The sequence below is a fragment of the Vombatus ursinus genome, unplaced genomic scaffold (assembly GCF_900497805.2).
Source record: "Vombatus ursinus unplaced genomic scaffold, bare-nosed wombat genome assembly UNPS02014803.1, whole genome shotgun sequence".
Classification (NCBI taxonomy): domain Eukaryota; kingdom Metazoa; phylum Chordata; class Mammalia; order Diprotodontia; family Vombatidae; genus Vombatus; species Vombatus ursinus.
The window spans coordinates 5,574,158-5,597,893 of record NW_020954581.1 but is presented as its reverse complement, the minus strand read 5'-3'; the positions used below and the strand labels follow the sequence as shown (position 1 = coordinate 5,597,893).

The 23,736-nt window shown below is 37.9% G+C and overlaps 1 protein-coding gene across 8 annotated transcripts in view; it reads left to right on the top strand.

Annotated features, from left to right (window-relative positions):
- Positions 1-23,736, top strand: part of ADGRL2 (adhesion G protein-coupled receptor L2) — an 834,153-nt gene that overhangs the window by 776,543 nt on the left and 33,874 nt on the right. For 5 of the 8 annotated variants that reach the window (XM_027873936.1, XM_027873937.1, XM_027873934.1 and 2 more), the window contains 10 exons: positions 1,012-1,812; positions 9,866-10,162; positions 10,756-10,859; positions 11,762-11,947; positions 13,269-13,307; positions 16,173-16,356; positions 20,230-20,352; positions 20,633-20,838; positions 21,983-22,156; positions 23,314-23,523. In XM_027873936.1, coding sequence (XP_027729737.1) covers positions 1,012-1,812; positions 9,866-10,162; positions 10,756-10,859; positions 11,762-11,947; positions 13,269-13,307; positions 16,173-16,356; positions 20,230-20,352; positions 20,633-20,838; positions 21,983-22,156; positions 23,314-23,523 — 2,324 coding nt within the window. The remainder of the gene's footprint in view (positions 1-1,011; positions 1,813-9,865; positions 10,163-10,755; positions 10,860-11,761; positions 11,948-13,268; positions 13,308-16,172; positions 16,357-20,229; positions 20,353-20,632; positions 20,839-21,982; positions 22,157-23,313; positions 23,524-23,736) is intronic. The other 3 variants (XM_027873938.1, XM_027873940.1, XM_027873942.1) reach the window with 1 other exon arrangement.

Genomic DNA, 23,736 nt, shown 5'->3' with positions numbered 1-23,736 from the left:
TTTTCTTCCTGATGCTTAAAATAGAAGTGGAGCAAAAAGGTAAATAACTGAATACAGTCCAAACCCCAGCTCCTTGTTATGTGCCTTATGGATGTTCACCTCCTCACTCCCTTCCCCCCACAACACTCTTGATACTCTACTAATCAGCAGGATCTCAATAAGTGCACCTCCCAGGGAAGTCGACTCTTTGCAATAAAAATTTGGCTGGTAAAGCAGGTGGTGGGCTCTAGTTCTCAAAGTCCTTAGGGGTGGGGGTGGGAAGGAAACTTCTCTGTTTCTCTTCATACTGTACCTCTCTTTTTCTCACACCCTTGGGTACTTATTTGTTATTAATGTGCCATCCTGCCTGGCTTCCAGAACCCTCTCCATAGCATGCCATGGTTACAGGCTTTCCTGGTCTGTTTCTTTCACTGCTTTGGTTATGTACACTCTGCTCCTAATTACATTTTCGGTATACTTGTATTTTATTTTTATTTTTTTAGTAAATTAAGACCCCTTTATTTTAAGCCCCTCTCCTTAAATTTCAAGACAAACCTTTACTGTTTTTGTTTTTGTTTTTTGTTGTTTTGGTTTTTGTTTTATTTGGGGTTATCACTTTGGGGACTTGAGAGGAGGTTGGTGGGGGGAAGGTGAGGAGTCTGGACTTAAATGAAATACTTCCTATGTTGCAAGACAGTAGCTAAAAGCCTTTGATGCATAAATTGCTAAAGCCCAAGATTAAAAGTGCAAAAGCAAAATGCAAATAATTTCAACTTAATTAAGAATGCCATTAAGCTTTGGTTTGAACTGTGAAAATTGTCCCAATCCACTTTCTATGTTGATACATTGAACACGGTAACTTTTAGAAAGGTGGATGGTACTTGCATCAAGTTTTTAAAATGAGCTATAATTTCATGCGCTGAAATGAATCTTTCCTTCCTGGTTCACTGGCATTATAGCTTACACTTGTTTACCTTTATGTATTATTTTTTTAACTCATTGTAATTCTTGTCTTCTCTCTGTGACTGTTAGTTTTTGTTTGCCCTGGGACGTTGAAAGCAATTGTGGATTCGCCATGTATATATGAGGCTGAACAAAAAGCAGGTGCTTGGTGCAAAGACCCTCTTCAGGCTGCAGATAAAATTTATTTCATGCCATGGACCCCGTATCGTACGGACACCTTGATAGAATATGCTTCTTTGGAGGACTTCCAAAATAGCCGCCAAACAACAACGTATAAACTTCCCAATCGGGTGGATGGTACTGGGTTTGTTGTCTATGATGGCGCTGTGTTTTTTAATAAAGAAAGAACCAGGAACATCGTGAAATTTGATTTGAGGACTAGAATTAAAAGTGGAGAGGCAATTATAAACTACGCTAACTACCATGATACTTCTCCATATCGATGGGGAGGGAAGACTGATATTGACTTAGCTGTTGATGAAAATGGTTTATGGGTTATTTATGCCACTGAGCAGAACAATGGAATGATAGTTATTAGCCAATTGAATCCGTACACTCTTCGATTTGAAGCGACTTGGGAGACCATTTATGATAAACGTGCTGCCTCCAACGCTTTTATGATCTGTGGAGTCCTCTATGTGGTTCGGTCAGTCTATCAAGACAATGAAAGTGAAACGGGCAAGAACGCGATTGATTATATTTACAATACCAGATTAAACAGAGGGGAATATGTTGATGTTCCCTTTCCCAATCAGTACCAATACATTGCTGCCGTAGATTACAACCCAAGAGATAATCAACTTTACGTGTGGAACAACAATTTCATTTTACGATATTCTCTGGAATTTGGCCCACCGGATCCTGCCCAAGGTAGGAATGCTTGTTTATTGATAATTACAGGGTGGTTTGTTTTTTTTTTAGTAGTTTATTTCAACTAACGTATTTTAACATATGCTTCCATTTGAGTTAGTCTATTGAGCCTTATTCTTATTTTTTTCTTTCTTCATCTTCTCTTCCTCCTTTTCTTCCTCTTCTTTCCTTTTTCTTCTCCTCTTCTTCCTTTTCCTTTTACTCCTCTTCCTTTTTTTTCTTTTTCCTTTTCTAACTCCTTTTCTAACTATATTTAAACAGTTTGCACTTAGTAGGTTCTCCATAAATGTCTGTGGACAGAATGAATGAATCGATATTGTCGTGTCACAGTGTGGTATTTCATGATTTCATGAGCTATTTTTACATGAAAACAGTAACATGATAACTATTATAGTAAATATCATGTTTTTTAAACTGTTCTAAGGCTTTGTCCATAATATGTTTTAACATGATATGTCAATTTAGTTGTTCTTTGCTAAAAATAAAGGAGTTCATAAATTTCAAGCTAGATACCTGTTAGCTTTGTGCTTTCCTACCTGACTTATGAATTGATTACAATCTACATGCAGACCTTTTAACTTCTTGGCGCCAGTGGTTGAGGGAAATGTGTGTTAGGGAGTCTCCAGAGATTTGGCAGAGTTAATGTGCATTGCCAGGCATAAATGTTCTTGCAGTCCCAATCACAGTCTTCTGTGTCTGCTTAGAAGGAGGAAAAGTTTTTCCAACATCTTATTAGAAGTGAGTGACATACAATTATATTTTCTTGTTTCTTGTAAATTAGTGGTAGCTGTAAATCATTTTCCTATTATAACTAGATGAACCCAAAATAACGACTTAGAGAGTGTACATAAGAATAATAAGAATATTCATAAGAATAATTTGAACCCATCTACATTTCAGTTTTACACTAGAAAGTGTTTAAACTATTAACATACATCTGTTAGACTTGCATATGAAACAGTTGAAGTGGATGCAGTGATCAGAACAATTCTTTTTCACTAAAAATCAATTATTTTCATGACATGGGAATTAATAAAATATTATTTTATATGTTATACTCATATCTTGTTTGCATGGTCTTTTTTTATTACGGGTTAGCGTTTGAATTTATTGAGTTGATTCAGAGTTTTAGATAATTTAGTTATTTGACATTTTGGAAACAGAGGAGAATTATTTAAAGTTATTTATAGTTGGGATGGAGAATTTTTTTTGTTGCCCAATAAAACTTTTTTTTAAAAAAAAAAAGCTGTCATAAGAAAATTTCCTTTTAAGTTCTGAACAGTGTCATGGGATCAGACCTTAAAAGGAAAAGACATAGTCACTTCTGGTTGAATTTCTAATTTAAGGTCATGATAGAGAACCCGGAGTCTGTGTCATTTCTTGTAACAGGGACAGTAATGATGTATTGACTTGTTCCCTGGGCTCTCTATCTCTAATCTGTGTCTGTCTTGACTTTGTCAGCTCCAAGCTGCACCAATAACATCCCGCTGCTGAATGTTTCAACACTTAAATCTTCCTCCTGGGTAGAAAGGCCACAGTGACAATGTGTCTGAATCATTCTCTTAAGTTAATTATATATTTTGCTCCTCAGACCAGAAATTTGGGTTGTATCCTTGACCCTAGTTGTGTGGTATTGATGTTTTGTTGGTGGTGGTGGTGGTTTTGTTTTTTTTCTTTTGCTAACATAAAGCATTCCTCATTTATAAGTTTGTCAAAAACCACCAGGGGAACGTAGTTAGAATTTGACCTTACAGCGACCCTCTCCCTTATTTATGCCTTTATCATTCTGTCAGTTGTTGAAAGTTGTATCTTTGAAGGAAGTGAATCTCTGGGCTTCTTTCAGCAAGGAAAATCTGTGGCTATTTAGAATAGGTGGGACAGCAAATGCTTCTACAGCTTGGAAATAAACCTGATTAGAAACATCTCTTAAGTCAACTTAAAAAAAAAAAAGAGCATGATGCCCTTGTTAGAGATGGAGAAGTCTCTGGTAACATGCATTTGTTTTAAGGAGCCTTCAACAACTCAGAAGAAAGGCCACTGCCTTTATGATGGTGGTAAGATACTGTAACTTTTCTGGGTCAGGGTAGACAGGAGAGCAAAGACAGTGAGTTTATGAGTGCTTTGAGGCAATTTGATGGTTTATATTTGTATCTTCCCTTGGAAATCCTTCAATTCTTGCCTTCCCCCTTCTTTGTTTTAAGGTATACATTACATTTCACATTCATTCATTCTTCCCCTGAACAAGCATTTATTAATTACCCATTATGTGCTCAGTACTGTACTGAATACTGGCGTATTCAAAGATGAAAAAAATGGAAGTATTCTACCCTCAGGGACTACTCCTTCAAATATAGTGGGGAAAACAAAACAAAACAAAACAGAAACCTGTCATCCTGTCCTGGCTTTCCAGAGATGATTTGTACAATTATAAAATATCCTGGTCCCTTTTCTACTGGTTATCAACTCTGTCAGTTGATGGTATCCCCACCTTTCTCCTTTCTTTTTAAAACAATAATTCTGTAAGTGACTTTGAGAGGGAAATAAATACCATGGCTTAGCTGTACAATTTATGATAAAATATCCCATCCAATTCTTGACTTTCCAAAGGTTGCTGTTTGCTTATCAGTTTTATTATTTGATCCTTAATGATGCCAAGATTTTTTTTTTTTATATATGCATGTGACATAAATCCCACCACTGCCGCTGTTTGTCCTGCTTTCTGTCGCTGAAGCCCCCCAGCGTACTCGTCAATCTTTGCTACGTACTCTGGGATAGTTTCAGGCCCCATACTCTGTGCTCCTTGCTCTTTGGGATCGCCATTTTGTGCAACCATTCCAGTTTGGAACTTGAAGTCAGCCACAGTGAACCTGAACAGCAGTTTGATCAAAGCAGCTGATAAAACTGTGATGGGAGAAATTAGGTCTGTGCTCTCCCTCTGCAGCTAAAGCTGGCTGCCTTGAGTGCAATTCAGTCGGAAGTCATCTGTGTTGGATCTGCTACCCTGTCTCGCACGCAGTAGCCCTGGCCAGAAGGATACTGAAAAAACAGTTCACTCCTTTTAAACTTTTAATAGCGACCCTTTTGCAAAATGCTAGCTTACCGCTTAGAGGACTTTTCCCCCCATTTCTTTTAAGGTAACCTTCTCCACCTCCATTCTTAATAGCAAAAGTGTTTTGTTCATGCATTTAGGTATGGGCCTTTCATTTATTGCATGTTCTTTCCTTTTGAGTTTTTAACCCTGTTGTCTGTATGTTTTCCTATTATGTATGTTAGCAGTTTTCCTGCTCTGTTTCTCCAATCTTGGCCTGTTTTCTACCTCACAAAATAGCTCTAGAATAGGTTTAAAAAAATAAATAACAATAAAACTCTCATTTCTCTTTTTTCCTTTTTATTCCGAATTACTGTAGATTTACTTAATCAGGTCACAATGTGTTTGTACTGCAGACACATGGAGGGGATCATATCTTGACTGGTTTTGAATTTCCCTATTTTTTTTTTTCAGCTAAAAAAGAAAAAAAAAACTGTTACAGGTATTTGTTTTGTACCATTTTAGAGGTTAGATATTTCAGCTATGTGAGGGGAAGAAAAGTCATTTTCACTAAAAGTTATGTATATTTTATTTTTAAAGAATTATGATGTAAGTAGCACAAATGTCAATTTCTTAAGTCATCCTTGTTCATCTATTAAGTGCTCAATAAAATGTGATCGTGATTTTTTTAAACATAATAAAGAAAGGATAATTTAATGAACACTCATTTTAGCTTTATGAAGTATAGAAAAGACACCTAGACAAAGTCTATTCTGTTAACAATAGGTAAGTTCAGAGAACTAGAGAAGAGAAAATTTGAGTACTATAATTTTTTTTAAAGTATGTATTCAATTCAGTTCCTTCAGGGAAAAATTGATGACAGATACCAATATCTGAGTTACAACTACCAAAATAAATCTACCCCAACTTACAGGTGATAGTGAATGTCTAACTGCCAGGACTCCATTTAAATGGGTGCATTTACTTAACGAATTTTACCCTCTCTTCTCCATTACTGCTAGGAGGGAGTCAAAAAGCCAATTTGTTCCCCGTCTGGAAGCTTGACTAACTTGGCGATATTCCTAAGTTTGCTTAGTGTGTAATATGCTTCTTCACAGGTTTGGAAATAAACTTCTTCAGCTCTGTGGATGAAGGGAGCTGGTGGACTGGGTGATCTCCAAGGCTCCTTGCAAGCTTTAAAATTCGACTATACTATGATTTTATTGCAAGAGGAAGGGCAGGTCTTCATGTTTTCTTAATGGTCCTTACGTTCTGTTGAGGAGTTTGACCATATCTCCCATTTATTCTCACCAGATATCAAATGTTTTGTCCTTATGAAACCTTTTAGTGATAAATTGTGGCCTGGAACTCTGCCTTCTACAGCTATTTACTGACTTTTAAATGTTGAAAGTACCCTTAACAACAACAATAAGCAAAGTTTAAGTACAGCGAGTATGAGGAATAAGCTTCTAATTGGACATGTTTTACACAGACCCCTTTAAAACAATCTAGGAAAAAAATATTTACCCAGTGCCAAAGTGGGAGAAAAAATAACCTTGTCTCTGCCTGGGTTTTTTTTTTTTTTAATTCTGTGGATAGTGTTGCATGTGGAATCATGAAGTCCTGAGTTCAAATCCTCTCTCAGAAACTTACTACTGGTGCGACAGCCTGTAGTCATTCAGCCTCTTTCAGCCTCAATTTTCTCATCTGTAAAATGAAGATAGTAACAGCCCATACCTTACAGGATTCTTGTGAGGCAGAGTGAGTTAATATGGAAAGTGCTTTGTGAACCTAAAAGTCCTAACATTATGAAAAAGATTAGATACAGTAGCTTTCTTGTCCAATTTTTACACTATTGACTTTCACGTGCTGTAACAAGTTGTGTGGTGGGGATTAGGGGTGAATGGACTCTTCATTACCTGGGTAGTTGATTCAAAATGAGTTCATCCTTCCACTAATTAGCTTGTCTTCACGTTACCATCATAAAAATTATAAATATTTAAGTGATTTACTTTTAAGTAATACATTATACAGTCTCCTTTAATGCTTTTTTTTCTTAATAAAAGAATTAGTATGAAAAACAGAAGGAGGCAAAATGATTTTATAATACTGGATCACAGGAAAAAAAAAGATAAATGGCCATAGTTCAACTCTTTTGGGTTTCCTGAAATGAAGCCTACATTGGGATAGGGATAGAGATTGGGGATTTCTTTGTTATAGGGAAAAGTTAGATAAGGAAAGACTTTCCACCAATTCATGTCCATAGTCTGTGCAACATAATGTGCTTGAGAAGTTGCCTTGAGTACTGGACAGTTGAGGGCTTTGCCCAGGGCCCCACAGCCACTCTGGGTCAGGGGCAGTTCCCAAACCCAAGTCTTCTTGACTCAGCCACTCTTATGTTCCCTTTCAGTTTGTGGTGATTGTCACAAATCCCTTTATTGATGCTTTTTTTTTTTTTTTTTTGGATAAGGATAATACCAGTGATGGAGGAGCTATGAAAAATGAGGGTGTTATAATTAAATTATAGTTCATATTTCTACATTACTTTTGGGTTTACACATTTGGGTTTACACATATTTATACATATACCTTCTTATTGTGAGGTATGTGCTGTTATTATCCCAATTTTACTGATGGAGAAACTGAGGCTTAGATCTAGCAGTGGCTGGCAAGTGTCAGGGCAGGATTCAAACTCAAACCTCTTCAACATGTGGTCCAGTCATCTTGCTGTAGGGCCTTGCAGGAATGCTAATGGGAGTATTCTTTAAAAGGACTCTGTCATTCCCAAATGTATTAATAAAGAAAGCGTGTCATGGGAAACAAGGATGTGTAATGGGATGAACCCTTTGCCTCTTTCTCTCCCCTTCTCCATCCCTTTCTCTCCTCCCTGCACCAGCGCCCTAGATGAGCAGCAGTTACTTGACACTTCTGCAAAGATTGTGATGTTTTTGACAAATGTTAATTGAGAAAGCACTGAAAGCCTGACTGCATTGTAATCAAAAGAAAATTACAGAGGTTTCACAAGATGTCAGGCAAGTGCTTACAGAGGAAGATAGACAGGTTTGAATCGGTTCTTGAAGCAGCTGCCTAGGCATGAAGTTTGACTCAAATATGGAGGCAGCACTCAAACAGTCAATAAATTATGTCCTGGAAATAAAACACTTGCTCAAGAAGTTTCTGTTTTGAGATGGAGAAGAAAAGCGGAAGCAACAGTATGCACTTACTGTTAGTGAAAAATGAGACTTGGTACCTAAGATCTCCAAACAGGTGCACAGAGAAATTTTTTTTTTCCAGATAAATTCATTGTGCACGCCTGATAACTTTCTTGATATAATCAAATCTGTGCTCACATTATTTTATCAATTTAAATATCTTAATTAAATTAATTAATTGAAATCAGCTGATCAACTTAATTCTGGGCAATTTTAATCTTCTAGTTTGGACTTTTGGATTTTTTTACACTTGTAATTTTCTGTAACATGACTTTCTTAAGCAGGATTTTTTTAAATAAAATAGTAAATGTGGCTAGAAAAATTATCTTTTTCTCAGTTTAATAATAATAAAAAAGGAAACATAAACTTAATTGCAAGGACTTTTTTTTCATGTATTTTTGTAGAAGAATTTGAGAGCCAAGAACATTCCCATTTCCCCAGTGATGACAAAAATAATGCACTGGTGAATTTTTAGCTTTGCAGTGTTTCGTATCTAGCTATTTCTGACAGTTTGAAATTAGTCTTGTAGGACTAAAAATAGCTTTGGTTCACTCTACCTGCTATTCTAATCATATGCAGGTTATAACTCTTTTTTAATTTGAGAAAATAAAACATTGAATGATTTTACATTTCAGATATTTTATGCTATTAAGTTTCCCTTTAAACTTTTTAAGGACTCCATACCATTTGCGTGTGGATTTCAAATTCAAGATAATATTATCTTGACATAGTAGAATAAATTATCGACTAACCTCTGCCTGGAATTAGTTGTTCCTTCATACCTGTTTTATCAAAACTAAGAATGTTAAAGCCTAAGATGATGATGATGATGATGTATAGAAACAGTAGAGGCTTGCTCGACTTTTCTTCTGTTTGCATCTAATCAAGCGTGCTGGAATTCTCTCAAGCAAGAAGGACTGCTGGGTGGGAAGAGCTAGCTACAGTAATTGTTTTCCTGCAAGGTGTAGAATGGGTGACTTAAGATTTTTTTAATGTCCTAGTTATGTAGGGCTCAGATTTTGTTGATACATCATATTTGATTGTTTACTGAACAGGAGCTTAAATTACTCCATTATCCACTCTTTCTAGGCTGAATGGAATTTGGTTAATCACGTTTTTCATCATTGTCGTATACAACTATAATTCCTCCTGGGCTTTAGAAACACAAACCTCAGCTTGTGTTAGCAAGAAGTTATAAAGAGGTGGCCTTAAAATAGTCATCCATATTTGACTAAGAAGTGAAAACCTACACAAAGGTGCTGTGGAGCGTATTAATTTTAAAAGACTAAAAATGGGAGTATAATACAGTTAGATAAAAGAATAGCTTTGGGTCCAGAAGACCTGGGTTCAGGTTTTGCCTTCGACCTATAGAATCTGTATGATCAAGGGTAAATCATTTACCCTATTAATACCCTAGTCAATTCCCTAAGACTAGAAATTTAATTTGAGTGTCCTAGGCTCCATGTCTGTATACTAGGATACCTCCATGCCAGTGCAATTGTAGAATCAGCAAAACAACAAAAACAGGTATGTCCAAGTCAGAAGCATGTAAAAATTATTTTAGAACAATTCAAGGCTTCAGTGAATCCAGAAATCTTACCAATATGGAGACACTCGTCCATAACACATCTCCTAAGCTGTCCAGCCCCTATGCCTTCTCATTCTGTATAACATGCATCCACATACTTCCTCTGTAATCCGTATTATTGAATAATTGAATTAAATTGCCTTTTTTTTTCTTTGACTCGAGTTCTCAGTGATGCTTGTGAACTTTTGAAAAATTGGGATTAACACACTCATCTTTTTTCCATAGTGCCTACCACAGCAGTGACAGTAACTTCTTCAGCTGAGCTGTTCAAAACCACAGTATCAACCACAAGCACTCCTTCACAGAAAGGCCCCATGAGCACAACTTTAGCTGGTGGAACAAAAGAAGGAAACAGAGGGACTAAACCACCTCCAGCAGTTTCTACAACCAAAATTCCTCCTGTAACAAGTATTTTTCCCCCGCCAGAAAGATTCTGCGAAGCTTTAGAAGCCAGGGGGATTTGGTGGCCTCAGACACAAAGAGGAATGATGGTTGAACGGCCTTGTCCCAAGGGAACAAGAGGTATTTCCTGTGAAATATATGTAGGAAAAAATATGTATATAAAAAATTCATGTATATGTGTGCATGTGTGTGTATGTATATACATATGCACACAGAGTGCTCAGTAGGTGTTTAAAGCATCATGGAATGCCCCCATTTTGGGAGGACCACTTAAAATCGCCATATTTGTAAAGTCTGATAATACAATGTCTGCGGTCTTCATTTAGATTTCAGTCTGTAAAAGGCCTTTGAGTACAGGCCATGTACGCCTCGAATCCTTGAGGACCCAGGTTATACTTGAGGTTTTTGCCCAAGGACTATAGTAAAGATTGCTTACAGCTGCCTTTCTCATTACAAGCCCCACGTTGGAGAAATTCCAAGGAAACAAAGGGTTTTTGGTTTGTTTGCTGTAAACGTCTGATATTTCTACGCCGACTTTATATTTACTGTTTGTAATCTGCGTTATTTCCTACGTTTTCGTCAGTTATCGTCAACTGCCTCCATTAGCGTTTATTCAAAATTTAACACACAGAGCGGGAACGGCAGAGCTGATTTCCTGAATGCATGCAGAAAAATGGTTTCAATTTCACTGTTGTTTTCTACATCTGTTGTAGGAACTGCCTCGTATCTCTGCGTGGTTTCCACCGGCACATGGAACCCTAAGGGCCCTGATCTTAGCAACTGTACCTCACACTGGGTAAATCAGCTGGCTCAGAAGGTTGGTTGGAATCTTTTAATATGATACACACTGGTGATTAAAGGCTTTAACTTCGAACATAAATAATTCAGCTTAGTATGTTGAAACCATCTTTATTGCTCTTTGTTCAGTTTAAAAGTAGAAGAATTATGCATAGTTTTTGTCTGTGAACTATTTATTGAAAGTTAAGCCTGCATGTGTTTTGGGGTATATTCTTTACTAAGTTAAGCTTTTTAATGCATACATGCTTGCTTAATTTCATTCATGTTTAGCATGTTCTGGCTTGGGTTGGTTTTGTTTTGATTTAATATTCAGAAGATGAATTCTACGTAGGCCTAATAAATCAAACAGATTTAAAGGTGCAACTGAATTTCCAGAACCCAGACAGATGTTTAGTTGGCAGGTGATGACAGAACAAATAAAATGTCTTTTAAGATAGCATTATAAGCAAAATCCCATTTACAGCATATTGCGATGTCACCTTTTGTTTTCTTCTTCCTCTACAATCAGCCTTTGTGAGGTAACGAAAACTAGGCAATCGTCATCTGTCCCAGACCACTTCAGTTTGACTTTTAAATGCCTACAACACTGGTATGAACCAGATTTCTGTGCTTCTGATAAAGCAAAGGAAAAAAAAAAGCCCAAAAGTTTTGATGAAATGGGAGCCCCAGCCCCAAATTTCCAATCTGATTTCAGTTTTGTTTTTTTTTTAATGCTTGTTAAGAAATTTCTTTTGTGTATCAAGGATCTAAGAACCTTTCATCTTCCCAGATAAAGAAAAAGTTTATTGGTCTCAATTAGTTGCAGATTTTGACGTGTGTACAAATGGGTGTTTTGCCACCGCGAAGGTATGCTGGGAGTCAACTTGGAAGCCGGGAGCGGAACATGGGCTCCTGCTGAGATAATATAAATTGTCATTTCAGATCCGAAGTGGAGAGAATGCTGCTAGTCTTGCCAATGAGCTGGCTAAACACACCAAAGGACCTGTGTTTGCTGGGGATGTGAGCTCATCTGTGAGACTGATGGAACAATTGGTGGACATTCTAGACGCGCAGCTGCAGGAACTCAAACCCAGTGAGAAGGATTCAGCTGGGCGGAGTTATAACAAGGTATGGAGAGGGGTCTTGTCATTTTTCATTAGACATTTCCTATGGTGGCTTCTCCTTCTCCCAGCAGTTTGCTGCTGAATATTCTTCCTCTTCTCCCTCCCCTCTTTAATTCTTACTTGCTCCAGTTCCCAAGAAAGAATTATGATTAAAGGCAGGACAACAGGACAGCAATATTATGTAAATAAAGTTAATTAGATTATGGCAGACCTCTGTTGCTGACAGGCTTCAAAGACTAGATTCCTCACTTCAAAACACATCATGTAGGCATTAAACTGGGAGACTTTTCAAGTAGTTGTTGTCATTTATACCTGCCTTTTCTTCTGGCCTCATAAGCAGACTGTAAAAAATTGTGATTTTTATATCTTACTAGTAATCATTGTATTAATGTTTCTAATGACGACCTTTGAGAGTGGAACTTAAATTTTCAGTTTTCTACTCTTTATTTTAATTGCATCAGATGAGTTTTATTTTATTTTGATCTGAAAATAATTGGTTTAGCGCACGTCTTTGTCCTCTTTGGTAGAATTAGTGTAAAGATGTTGATATGAATCCTAAGGGGTGGGTGTATGATGCTTCCTAAAATTTAGAAGGCATTGAAGATGACACATTTCTTTCCTGCAGTGCGAATTCTGTGCCCAAAATTTCTATACCTCTTAATTTAGTGCCCTAGAAAGAAAAAGCAACATGATAACAATGATAATAGCTAACATTTATATAGCCCTTATTATATTCCAGGTAGTAAGTGTTAAGCGTTCTATAATTATTATGTCATTTGAGCTTAACAACAACCCTGGGAGGTAGGTGCTATTATTAGCTCCTTTTTACAGATGAGGAAACTGAGGCAAACTGGTTAAGTGACTTACCCTGGATCACACAGCTGGTGAGTGTCTTAAGTTGCATTTGAACTCAGGTCTTTCTGATACCAGGCCCAGCACTCTATTGACCTGACCACCTGGCTACCCAAGTGATATTAGGAAATATGATATAAAGGCAAAAGAATGCTGGTTTGGGAGTCAGAAGAATTATGTTCAAATCTTGTCAATGCCATTTACCACCTGTGTGGCCTTGACAAAGTCCCTTTATCTCCCTCTGTCTCAATTTTGAGGGGGTTAGATTTGACCTTTAATACCCCTTCCCACTAAAGAAGGACCACCAGTGATAGATGGTCTTGTACTCAGTGAAACCAGATAGGATTGTAAAATTACCATACAATTTGAGATTAACTTGAAAGTTTAAAAAAAAATACATGTCTATGTATTTTGGGGGCAGCTTTCTAGAGATGTTCGTCTAACCTCTGATTTTCTTTTCTCTTACTAAAAAGCTCCAAAAACGAGAGAAGACATGCAGGGCTTACCTTAAGGTATCTCTCCTCTGCTGTCACCCTGCTTTCTCCCTGCGTCAGCTACCTGCCACGCTTTATCATCTTGCTGCATGATCCAATGTATTTCAGTCTTTGATAATTATGTATTGTGCCCCCTATCAACTATACAAATGTTGGCTTTGCACAGGTATAATACTCTCACAATAAGCAAATAATACTTTTCTTTTTTTTGCAACATTTCTATTTATCCAAAAGTACAAGAATATTAATGAAAACCTTCTGAATTGGAAAGTGATAATACAATCACTTTGTTTCCCAACGGTATCCTTGTGGATCAAACAACAGCTGGCAATCAGACAGCTATGATATCTTCTTGGCAGTTTATCATATCAAAGACTGTATGGTCATGATTGTATGTGCATGAAAATGTCACTGCTTTCTTATTTCTGTGGGATGCTCTTAAATGAAACAGCTTTGGTCTCAAGATTTTTAAGGGTTAATTCCAAAGATAGCTTCTGTAGGAGTTGGGTAAACTGCAGATGAAATATGAATATTGTGACAATTCCATTAGTATCTGTTTAAAGGTGCTTCTTGCCAGGCTGAGAGGGAAAGGAATAGACTGTTTGCTTATTCCAGCCAAGGTATGCCCATGGTCAGGGAAGAGGACAGGTCTAAGTGGGGCAATCAATGGGCTTTCATTTTGTTTCGTGGATTTTTGGAATTCCTTTGCTTAGGGGACAAGGGGTCCTCTGGTTTTTGTACATCCTCCTAGGAAACACAATAGTGGCCAATCAGATTTCAAATGACACGCACCCATGTTTAAACACCTTGTTCTCTCCGTTCTGTGGCATGTTAGTGCAATAGAGGTTACTCAATGTCCATGACTTCACCGGTATTTTTTGGCATGGTCTCCAGTAAGAATGGCAACCAGCCATATAGGATTAGACTTCCCTGGACCTGAGAGCTTTAAAAGAAAAAGTGGTGGGAGGGTCTGTTTTTAGGTATTAATGTTCTGAATGTCCCTTTTTAGCCTGGCTTAATGGGGGCAAAGAAATAACTGCTGAAGTGGATAGAATTCTTCATACTTTAATTTGCAGTTCACCTTTAAAGTAAAAATTTAATGTATGAAATGTAATAATTGGTATGTTGCCCAGGACACATGCCTCATTGGGAAAAGTAGCCATTTTTCCTTTGGCAGGGAGAGTATCTCAGGAATATGATTATGCTGATCATTTTGTTTCCACTAGAGACATAGACATGGTAATAAATAAGCTGTACCTGAAATTAATAATAGCATGTCAGGAGCACACTTTGTGGTAGCCTGAGAAATCCGAACACGACCTTTGGCCCTGACCAGTATCACTTTCAGAACATCCCACATGAGCTTCTGTAGTTGAGATGAAACGAATAAAACTCCTTCAGTTACAAATCAGAAGCCGACTTACGCTATGCAAGTAGAGCGAGTTCCCACTTTGTAACAGAGGATTCATTTGTACCTCAGATTAGAGGCTCCAATCTGTATTTCTTGGTGACTAATGAATCCAGCCTCAGCAGACTGATTTCGGTTCCACTCCAGTTAATGACTGGAAGTGCGATCAGTGGGAGCATTCTGACTATTCCGTCTCCCATTAGAGAACAGAGTGGGGTGGAGGAAGCCTTTCATTTCACTACGGAATATCTTCCACCTGCCACGAAGGTCATGGTAGCTCACAAAGCAGACAGAAAGAGGATACTAAGATGGATTAAGCTAATTAATCTTACTCTGGCAGTCGTCTTCACCAACATTTTCCTGTTCATTTCAATGCAGTATTCCCAACCACTTTTAGAGGGTGGGGTTCTGTTTGTATGCTCTGTGCTCATTCTGCCCTCAGCGTTTATTACTTGATCAAACAGATCACAGACACATCATGACCAGGTAAATGGGGCAGGGATTCACCAGTGCATGACATTTTCAATGCACAGTTACACTATGTATCAACAAGAGAGCCTGCCTTCAATTGATTAACTTATTAGTGTGATTGATTGGGTTGTTTTATAAAGAGAATTAAAAGATGTCTCTTTGAATTTCTGTTCCCCCCTCCCTACCCTTACCCTTGTATTTATTGTTACTTTCACATTTTGCTGAATTAACCTCCACATGAGAAGATTTTCAACATGGCCATTTTCATGGACTTTACTTCGTCTCACACACTTCCTCCCCTTTTCCCTCCCTAATTCCTTAAATTATCAGTTTAGACGTTGACTATCTTGTTTGTTCAGTTGATTAATTGCCTTTGTTCCCTGACCACTGTGCAGGAATTATAGTTAGGATTTGTAGGATTTGGGCTCAGGATAGTATAATAAGTTGGGAGAGAGAGAATGTTCACAGATCATTTACACACTCTGAAACCGCTTCATCTCATTAGTCTTTGCTAATAAACAGATGTGCCAATAAACACTGTTAGTGGGCCTCAGTCTGGATGAGGTGTTATTGTCAAAAACAGCATATTATCTGTTCTTTCCCACTGTGAACAGAGGGCCACTCCTTATTCTCGAGTATCTTCTGTCCAGAAAATAAAACCCTTTACATTGTACGAAAGATGAAAGCCTCAGGCAAAGTCATGGGCACGAGGTCTTCACATTTTTCTGTACTTTTTGACCATATTTTTGTGCGCTGTATAAATAGAAATCAATCAGATACCTACATTTACATTTCACGACCAGTTTGACATTCTAGTAACCTTTTTAAATAGTCCTGTTTTGAAGCAGTTAGGTCTATTTTATGTTAACCAGGTGTTCTGGTATCTTTAAATCAGAGTAAATCATCTTGACAGCGGAATATTAGAATTGTCACAAGACAGCGCTAGGAAATCTCCTCAGTGCCAGAAGCAGTCAGGCCTAATGATAGTTTTCTAATGGATGCAGGCAATTGTTGACACAGTGGACAACCTGCTGAGACCTGAAGCTCTAGAATCCTGGAAAGACATGAATTCTTCAGAACAGGCACACGCTGCAACGATGCTACTTGATACACTGGAAGAAGGGGCCTTTGTCCTGGCTGACAATCTCTTAGAAGCAACACGGGTCTCGATGCCCACAGAAAACATTGGTAAGTATTCCTGTTGACGTGTGGAGCTTTTGCCTGGGAGATGAACCTGGGTGGAAGGACTAGGCTTTTTGTCATTCCTTACTTGCAAATCTTTTTAGTCAATTTTTTTTCTTTTCTTTCCCTCTTCTATCCTCCCCTCCCTTATCTTTTCCCTTCCTTCTTTTCTTCCTCCCTCCCTCCCTTCTTCTTTTCCTCTTCTTCCCTCCTTTCCCTTTCCCTTCCCCAAAGAAACAAAGAAGTAATAGATAGTTGAAGGCTGGGAGTATTTGGTTTTTATCTTTGTTCCCCCAGTGCCTGGTGGCACTTAGTAGGTGCTTGATAAAAGACTTCTTTAATTAAATTGAATCAGCCCACAGCCAAATTAATACAAAGCAAAAATTGTTTTAAAATTGTTTTGCAATTGAAAAAAATCGTTAGCAGAACACATGGCTAGAAAGAGCTGCTTACATGCTGGGCCATGGGTTTGCTGAACTTCCCAAAATTCTTCCTGTGGAGCTGTTGAAGATGCCTTTTCATTTTATATCATCTGTTCCTAATGAATTTAAATTACTTTTTTGGAATGTGTTCTGCCAGCTACATATTTTAGGCACATAGTACACGGGCCACATGTTTACACTGAGCACAACTGCCTTCAGGTGAAAATGTGCTCGGTGAACCACATCTCCCATAATGCAGAATGCCCATGCTCCATAGATTGCAAAATAGCTTCAGAGAGTTTGGAGCATAATTCAGAACTTAAATGCTGGCACTGAAGGGGAAATGCTCAACAATGAAAATGAATGAGGGAGAGTTGCACCATAACCTCATTTAATACAGTCTTTATTAATCCAGAATTTGTGATAATTCAGCTGAGTTTAGATAGTTTATGCTAACCAAAGAATTTTGGGAATAAACAGTTTGCGCAGCAAAGAAGTAATGGAATGTTGTTGGTCATGTTGGAAAATGCACGAGTTACAGGATTGGAGAGTTGGAAGGGACGTCACAGGTTATATAGCTTTACCCATACCTGAAAACAATGAGAGATAACACCAAGGTTTTGGGCACAGACCACTAAGCTACCAAAACAAGTTGATTTGTGGTTTCCAATTCATTGTGGTCCTAGCATCAGACATCTGTGCTTCTTAGAATTATGTGTAAAACAAGAATAAACAGGTTCCAAGTGAAGTCACATTGGCAGTCATTTATTCATTGCCTTCAGTGTGCCAAGAATTGTGGTAAGCACAAAAAAATTCCAAACCCCTCCACACGCACAGCCTCTGTCCACAAGAAACTCATGGTTTAATGGTCAGGACACCACGTAAATACTCACATAAACATAACATCCGTATATAAGGTAAATTGGAGAAAATCTCCAGGAGTTTAGAAGGACTGGGAAAGTCTCCTTCTAGAATATGGAGCTTTAGCTGAGACTTGAAGGAAGCCAGGCAGAGACAAGGAGGGTGAGAGAGTTCCAGGCATAGAGGACACAGCCATTGAGAAAACCCTTGGCATCAGAAGATGGAGGGACACCAATGTCACTAGATCAGAGAGTATATGGCAGGGGTTGGGGTAGGGTGGTATGGAGTTGAGGTGTGGGGGGGCTGGGTCCTTTCTGATCAGTAAAGTGTATGAGTCCATGTGCCCTCATTCTCTGGCATCTGTTTTGAGATCCTGGGCAGACCCTTTCTGCTTCCTTTCTTATTCTCTGTGTTTTGATCAGGTGAGAAACATTTCAGAGACAGAAACAAAATACCCCCATTGCTGCTGCCTGATTTGTGCTCATCTTTATTGTATCAAAACCATTCACATGAAATGTTTCATCTGTGCTTTCTCTGGGACCCCCCCCCAAAAAAAAGAAAGAAAGAAAGGAAAAAACCTGATTGAGGTGATTTTCCTCCATAACAAAATTCTTAGTCCTCTGAGCTCATCCTCCTTTGTAGAAAAGTCACAGTCAGGCACAGGTAGTAACAGTACCTGCCTTTCAAGGGAGAACCGAAAGGAATATTGACATATCACACACCACTTTCCTCAGTGACCAGACTTTGCCACTAATAATGCACTTAGAATGGATAAAGCCACTCTTTGCAACTTAGAGAAAAAAAATCTATTTGCCTAGAGATAGTCATATGAATATAATTTTCAAATTGTATATACAGCTATATGAAAACATAGACACTTGAATGAGAGACTTGGCCTATAGATATACAAGGTGGTGGAGAGGATAGAAATCATACATTTTACTCTTCCGCCCCCTTTTTGGCAAGTATGCCCTCTAAGGTAAGGGGGCATGTAGATTTAGGGAGTTCTTTCCACTTTTCTATCTGTTCTATCATTTCTGTTATCCATGGTCAAGGGAGTAAAATTTGTATCTGATTCTATCTTTGTGTCCTGTGCAAAAATACTATCTTCAGGGCATTGACCCATCATATAAATGGGAAGCCCCCCCCCCCACTAGTAAAAAACACCCTTAGAGGGCTTCTGTGTGGGGCTGATGTCTTTATAAACTCACATGTACATAGTACATTTTATGTATTTGTAAAAATAGAAAAACACATTTATTAAGATGGGTTTAACATAGTTTCCATCAATCACACTTTGCCTCTTTCCACTATATAAAGATCGGTTGTTTCTATTGTTATTATTTTTATCATTGTTATAAATACAATAGTATTTTTTCTATGAATACATATTGTTAATACACAGTGCCTTTGTTAGCAAGGCTATTCCTTTTAAACAGAAAAATCAGCATGAAATTTTAAACTTTAGTAATAAAATTTCTTTTAGTACAGAATGTTAAAAGTTGTATATTTGTGTTGAGGATTGTGACAATTATTATATTTTTCTAAGACAAAAATACTTTACATTTAATTTAATTGACTCCATTGGTCATGTAAATGCCCTGAGTAATTTCCATGTTTAAACCTCTCATTCTTATATGTTCTCTTATATATGTTCTCATGGTTGGTCAGTGGGAGTGTTTGCGTTTCTTTTTAAGATTAGAAAAAGCGGGTGCTGTAGATAGAGCACTGGCCCTGAAGTCAGGAGGACCTGAGTTCAAATCCGGCCTCAGACCAGACGCTTGATGCTTACTAGCTGTGTGACCCTGGGCAAGTCACTTAACCCCAATTGCCTTAAAAAAAAAAAAAAAAGATTAGAAAAAGCACAAAGACAATGGAGTTGAGACTTGTGACTGTCTCGATTAAGAGTTATATGTATGTCTAGAAATACATGACAGGTTTAGCCTGATCCAAAAAAAGTGTTGATAAATTTTGTGCTGATCTGCATAAATTGAGCAGTAAAGAGATCCCAGTTTTAAGTAGTTATCCTACATGATCTCAACTCCACACAACATGTATGTGAACCCAATTTTATATGTGGAATAAGTACATCCATTTGGTCTTTGAGAAGCACTTTTTGGAATTGACGGTGAAGCAAAGAGTATAAAAATGAAGTTTCGAGATCTTTCCATCCCCAGTTCATTCTAGTGATTTAAATGTAAACTTCACTGCATCAGATATGTTATAGTCAGAATTCTGCTCATATGTGGGATAGACTAGTTGGCTTACCATAGTGCTCAAATTTTGTTAATTCGTTGAAGATTTGGTAATCCACTAATAATTATGCAAAAATTGGATAGATATCATCAGAAAATACCAAAAAAAATGGTAAAAACTTAAATTGTCATTTAGGAGTCATTCTGTGTTCCACAGTGTATAGAATTTTCTTGGAATGTGAGGATTCTATTCTGTGGTGAATTTGTTGAAAAAATAAACAGTATTTTTCTTTTTTTTGCATGTGAAAACACTACTCAGGAAAATTTTGCCTGTTATTTGACCATCAAAAATGTGTTTAATGCATTCTCTCCATCCTTCTTTGTTTGTTTGATTGAACCAGTTTTGGAAGTTGCTGTGGTCAGTACTGAAGGCCAGGTACAAGACTTGAAATTTCCTCAGGGGAACAAAGGATCCAATTCAATCCAACTTTCTGCAAATACTGTCAAACAGAACAGCAGGAATGGTAAGGCTAAACATAAAATGATAGGACTTTGCACATATTCTCCATATTCAGACCACATGTTCTCCACCTCTTTGTTCTTAAACTTCTGATTAACTAGACTCTTGCCGTAGTTTAAAAAAAAATTTAGCTAGATTTTCAAAATGATGATTTGGACCAGACTTGGGTCCAAGTCCAAAATGATACCTTTCTTCCATTTTGTCATTGTTGATATTTTATCTTACTACTAGAGAACTGTTGCAAGTGTGATTCCTGTAAAATAAGATTATTTTCTCCTTTACAGGGCTTGCAAAATTGGTCTTCATCATTTACAAGAGTTTGGGACAGTTCCTTAGTACTGAAAATGCAACTATAAAACTGGGGGGTGACTTTGTTGGCCGTAACAGCACCATCGCGGTGAATTCCCACGTCATTTCAGCCTCGCTCAATAAGGAGTCCAGCCGTGTCTACCTGACTGACCCTGTGCTTTTTACCCTGGAACACATTGATGTGAGTTACTCTAATGAATTAATGGGAAGGTCATCAAACCCAGCAAGAAAAGGGAGCAATGTTGGAGGAGGGGGAAGAAGAGGAGGAACACCTTTCCATTTGAATTTTAAATGTTGGACTAGGTCAGAGACACAAGTTTATTTAAGTCTATGAACATAAAATTAAATGAGCCTGGTTCAGTGATTATTAGAACTTAAGTGTATTCTTAATGAAAGCTAATTCAGTAATCAACATGAAAATGTAAATGACTCTAATTTGTTTCAGATTGAAAATTAACTCTTACCTTAACAGCAGGATAGCAGAATATCAACTCTTATGGCTCTGCCTGTTTAGTGTGGCAAGTTTAAATGTCAGTGAAAGCATTTAACCCCTGTTTTTTAATTCCAGGCTCTGCTTGGGAAAATGTTTACGAAGCACTGTGAATTAAAAGGTGAAGCAGGGTGAGGAAATGCAGTTTCTCCGCTGTGTCTTGAGTTTACTGCAAACCTCCATTCTAGCTATTAAGTTGCTAGTTAATTGACTGCACTATGTTAGAAGATTGTCTGCAGTCTGTTTAGACTTCCTTGTTATAAGCTGAGAGAATCAGTTCCCTCGCACAGCCAAGTGGATCACGCGAATTGGCACAGGGAAATAAATGTGTGAGGTTACTCCTCTCTCTTTTTTTTGAAGCTATTTCAGCAGATTTGCCTGGAGAAGAGCCTTAAGGAGTTAGCTGTGTGATACAGTTTGCTGCGTACATGTCACTTTGAGCTGACCCAAAATGAGGGGAAAAGGAGAAATGGATTTAAAACACTTGGTTCCTAGAGAGATTCCTTAGAATATAGTCATAGCTCTGATTTTGGCAGAAAGGGAAAAATGACTCTTAATGTGCTATCAGTATGTAAAATCATAAGATGGAAATTGTAATTGTCTAAAATGGGTCTTTGGTAATTTAGAGTACACTTTACAGTGTTTCGGACTATAAAGTCCCTTTTAAGCTAGATGCCTGCCTTGTACAACATAGTCCACAATTTTGCTGATGAAAAACTTTATAGTCCGAAACATGCAAAGTTTAATCTAAATTACCTTTTACACATATTAAACAATTGCTATAGCCATCTTAGAGTGTAAAATCCTAATTTTATCTTGTCATTTTATTTCCCAGCCTGACAATTATTTCAATGCAAACTGCTCCTTCTGGAACTACTCTGAAAGAACAATGATGGGATATTGGTCTACCCAGGGCTGCAAGCTGGTTGACACTAATAAAACTCACACAACGTGCGCATGCAGCCACCTAACTAATTTTGCTATTCTCATGGCCCACAGGGAAATTGCAGTAAGTATTTGCACTTCTAATGAGTATTGGAAATGTCTCTAGAGATTCCACCCAGCTTGGGAAATAAGTCCATTCTTTGGGTGCTTATTGTGACTGAAAACAAAACCAGCCAGTGGGACCTTCTGGAAGTCCCTGTAGTGCCCTCCCTGTGCCATGTATTTGTTGTACTTTCTCAGAGTCATCTGCCTTTATATTTCCTTGTGTTCTAGCCTTAGCTTTCTTTTCTTCCCCCTAGTGCATTCTTTCCTAAGATTACATTCTTTTTTCTGAAATTACACCCTGGTGGAACCAAGTTGCACCGTGCACCCCTCTCTGTTTCCTAATGCTTTGCCACTCTGTAATTACGTGCATAGTACAAGGTAATCGATGATGGAAAAATCAGAGGGATTTCTTGAATGCGTTTTAACATTCCTTCTTGTGCCTAAGTGGGAACAGAACACAGAAATCCAGGCATTTCTAGGGAGGCCTGGAGGGCATCGGCTAGAACTTTGGTGGGTGCTAAGCAGCCACAGTGGATAGGTAATGAGTGATACAAGGGATAATTAACAAAATGCAAGATAATGACGCAAAGAAACAAGAGTTCCCTTAAAACTGTGCCTATTTCTGGGTCTGAAAAAATTGAGAGAATACCAGCCTTTCATCCTAGTCACTGTCCTTTGTAATTCTTTAAGGCTTGGCAATTTCCAGAAATGTGTGTTGTCATGATAGGCCTCTTCTATTCTGTCTAGTAACGTTTCCAAATTAAATTTTCCTCTTTTCAACAGTATTTTTGATGTTAAAAATAGGTAAGACAAGAGTAAAGTATTGTTATATGATCACAGATTCTTTGGAGGTTTGGAGACCTGTTCTTATACCCATGTGCAACCCATGGTAAATCACTTAATCTCAGTCTCATTTTTCTCATCTTTAAAATGGGGCTAATAATAGCACCTACCTTACAGGGTTCTTGTGAGGATCAGGTGAGATGATATTTGTAAAGCCCTGTACAGACCACAGAGTGCCGCACTAGTATTAGTTGTTATTGTTAAGTTCAGGTCTAGAAGATAACTTTCTGTCAGCCTTTCTGTTTGGACACACATGAAATAAGAAATGTTCCAACTTCTCTCACTTGAAGTACTACCCTTTTAATGCCACCCCTTCCCTTCTCTCTCTTGCAGTACAAAGATGGAGTTCATGAGTTACTCCTCACTGTCATCACTTGGGTGGGAATTGTCATTTCCCTTGTTTGCCTGGCTATCTGCATCTTCACTTTCTGCTTCTTCCGTGGTCTACAGAGTGATCGTAACACAATCCACAAGAATCTCTGCATCAATCTTTTCATTGCCGAATTCATTTTCCTAATAGGCATTGATAAGACTGAATACACGGTAAGCTACCCCTGTGCCTATTGATTATCGTTCTCAGAAAATGACTTTTTGGTTTTGATGTGAATTTAAATATGACACTGCCCCCAAGCTATCAACCCACACTGTATCGCTGATGGGAGAACAATAGGAGGAAAGTTGACATAGATCAAGACAGACAAGTTAATGATATTTTCATGCATTGAAAATATCAGCCCATCCTGCCCCTTTCTCCCC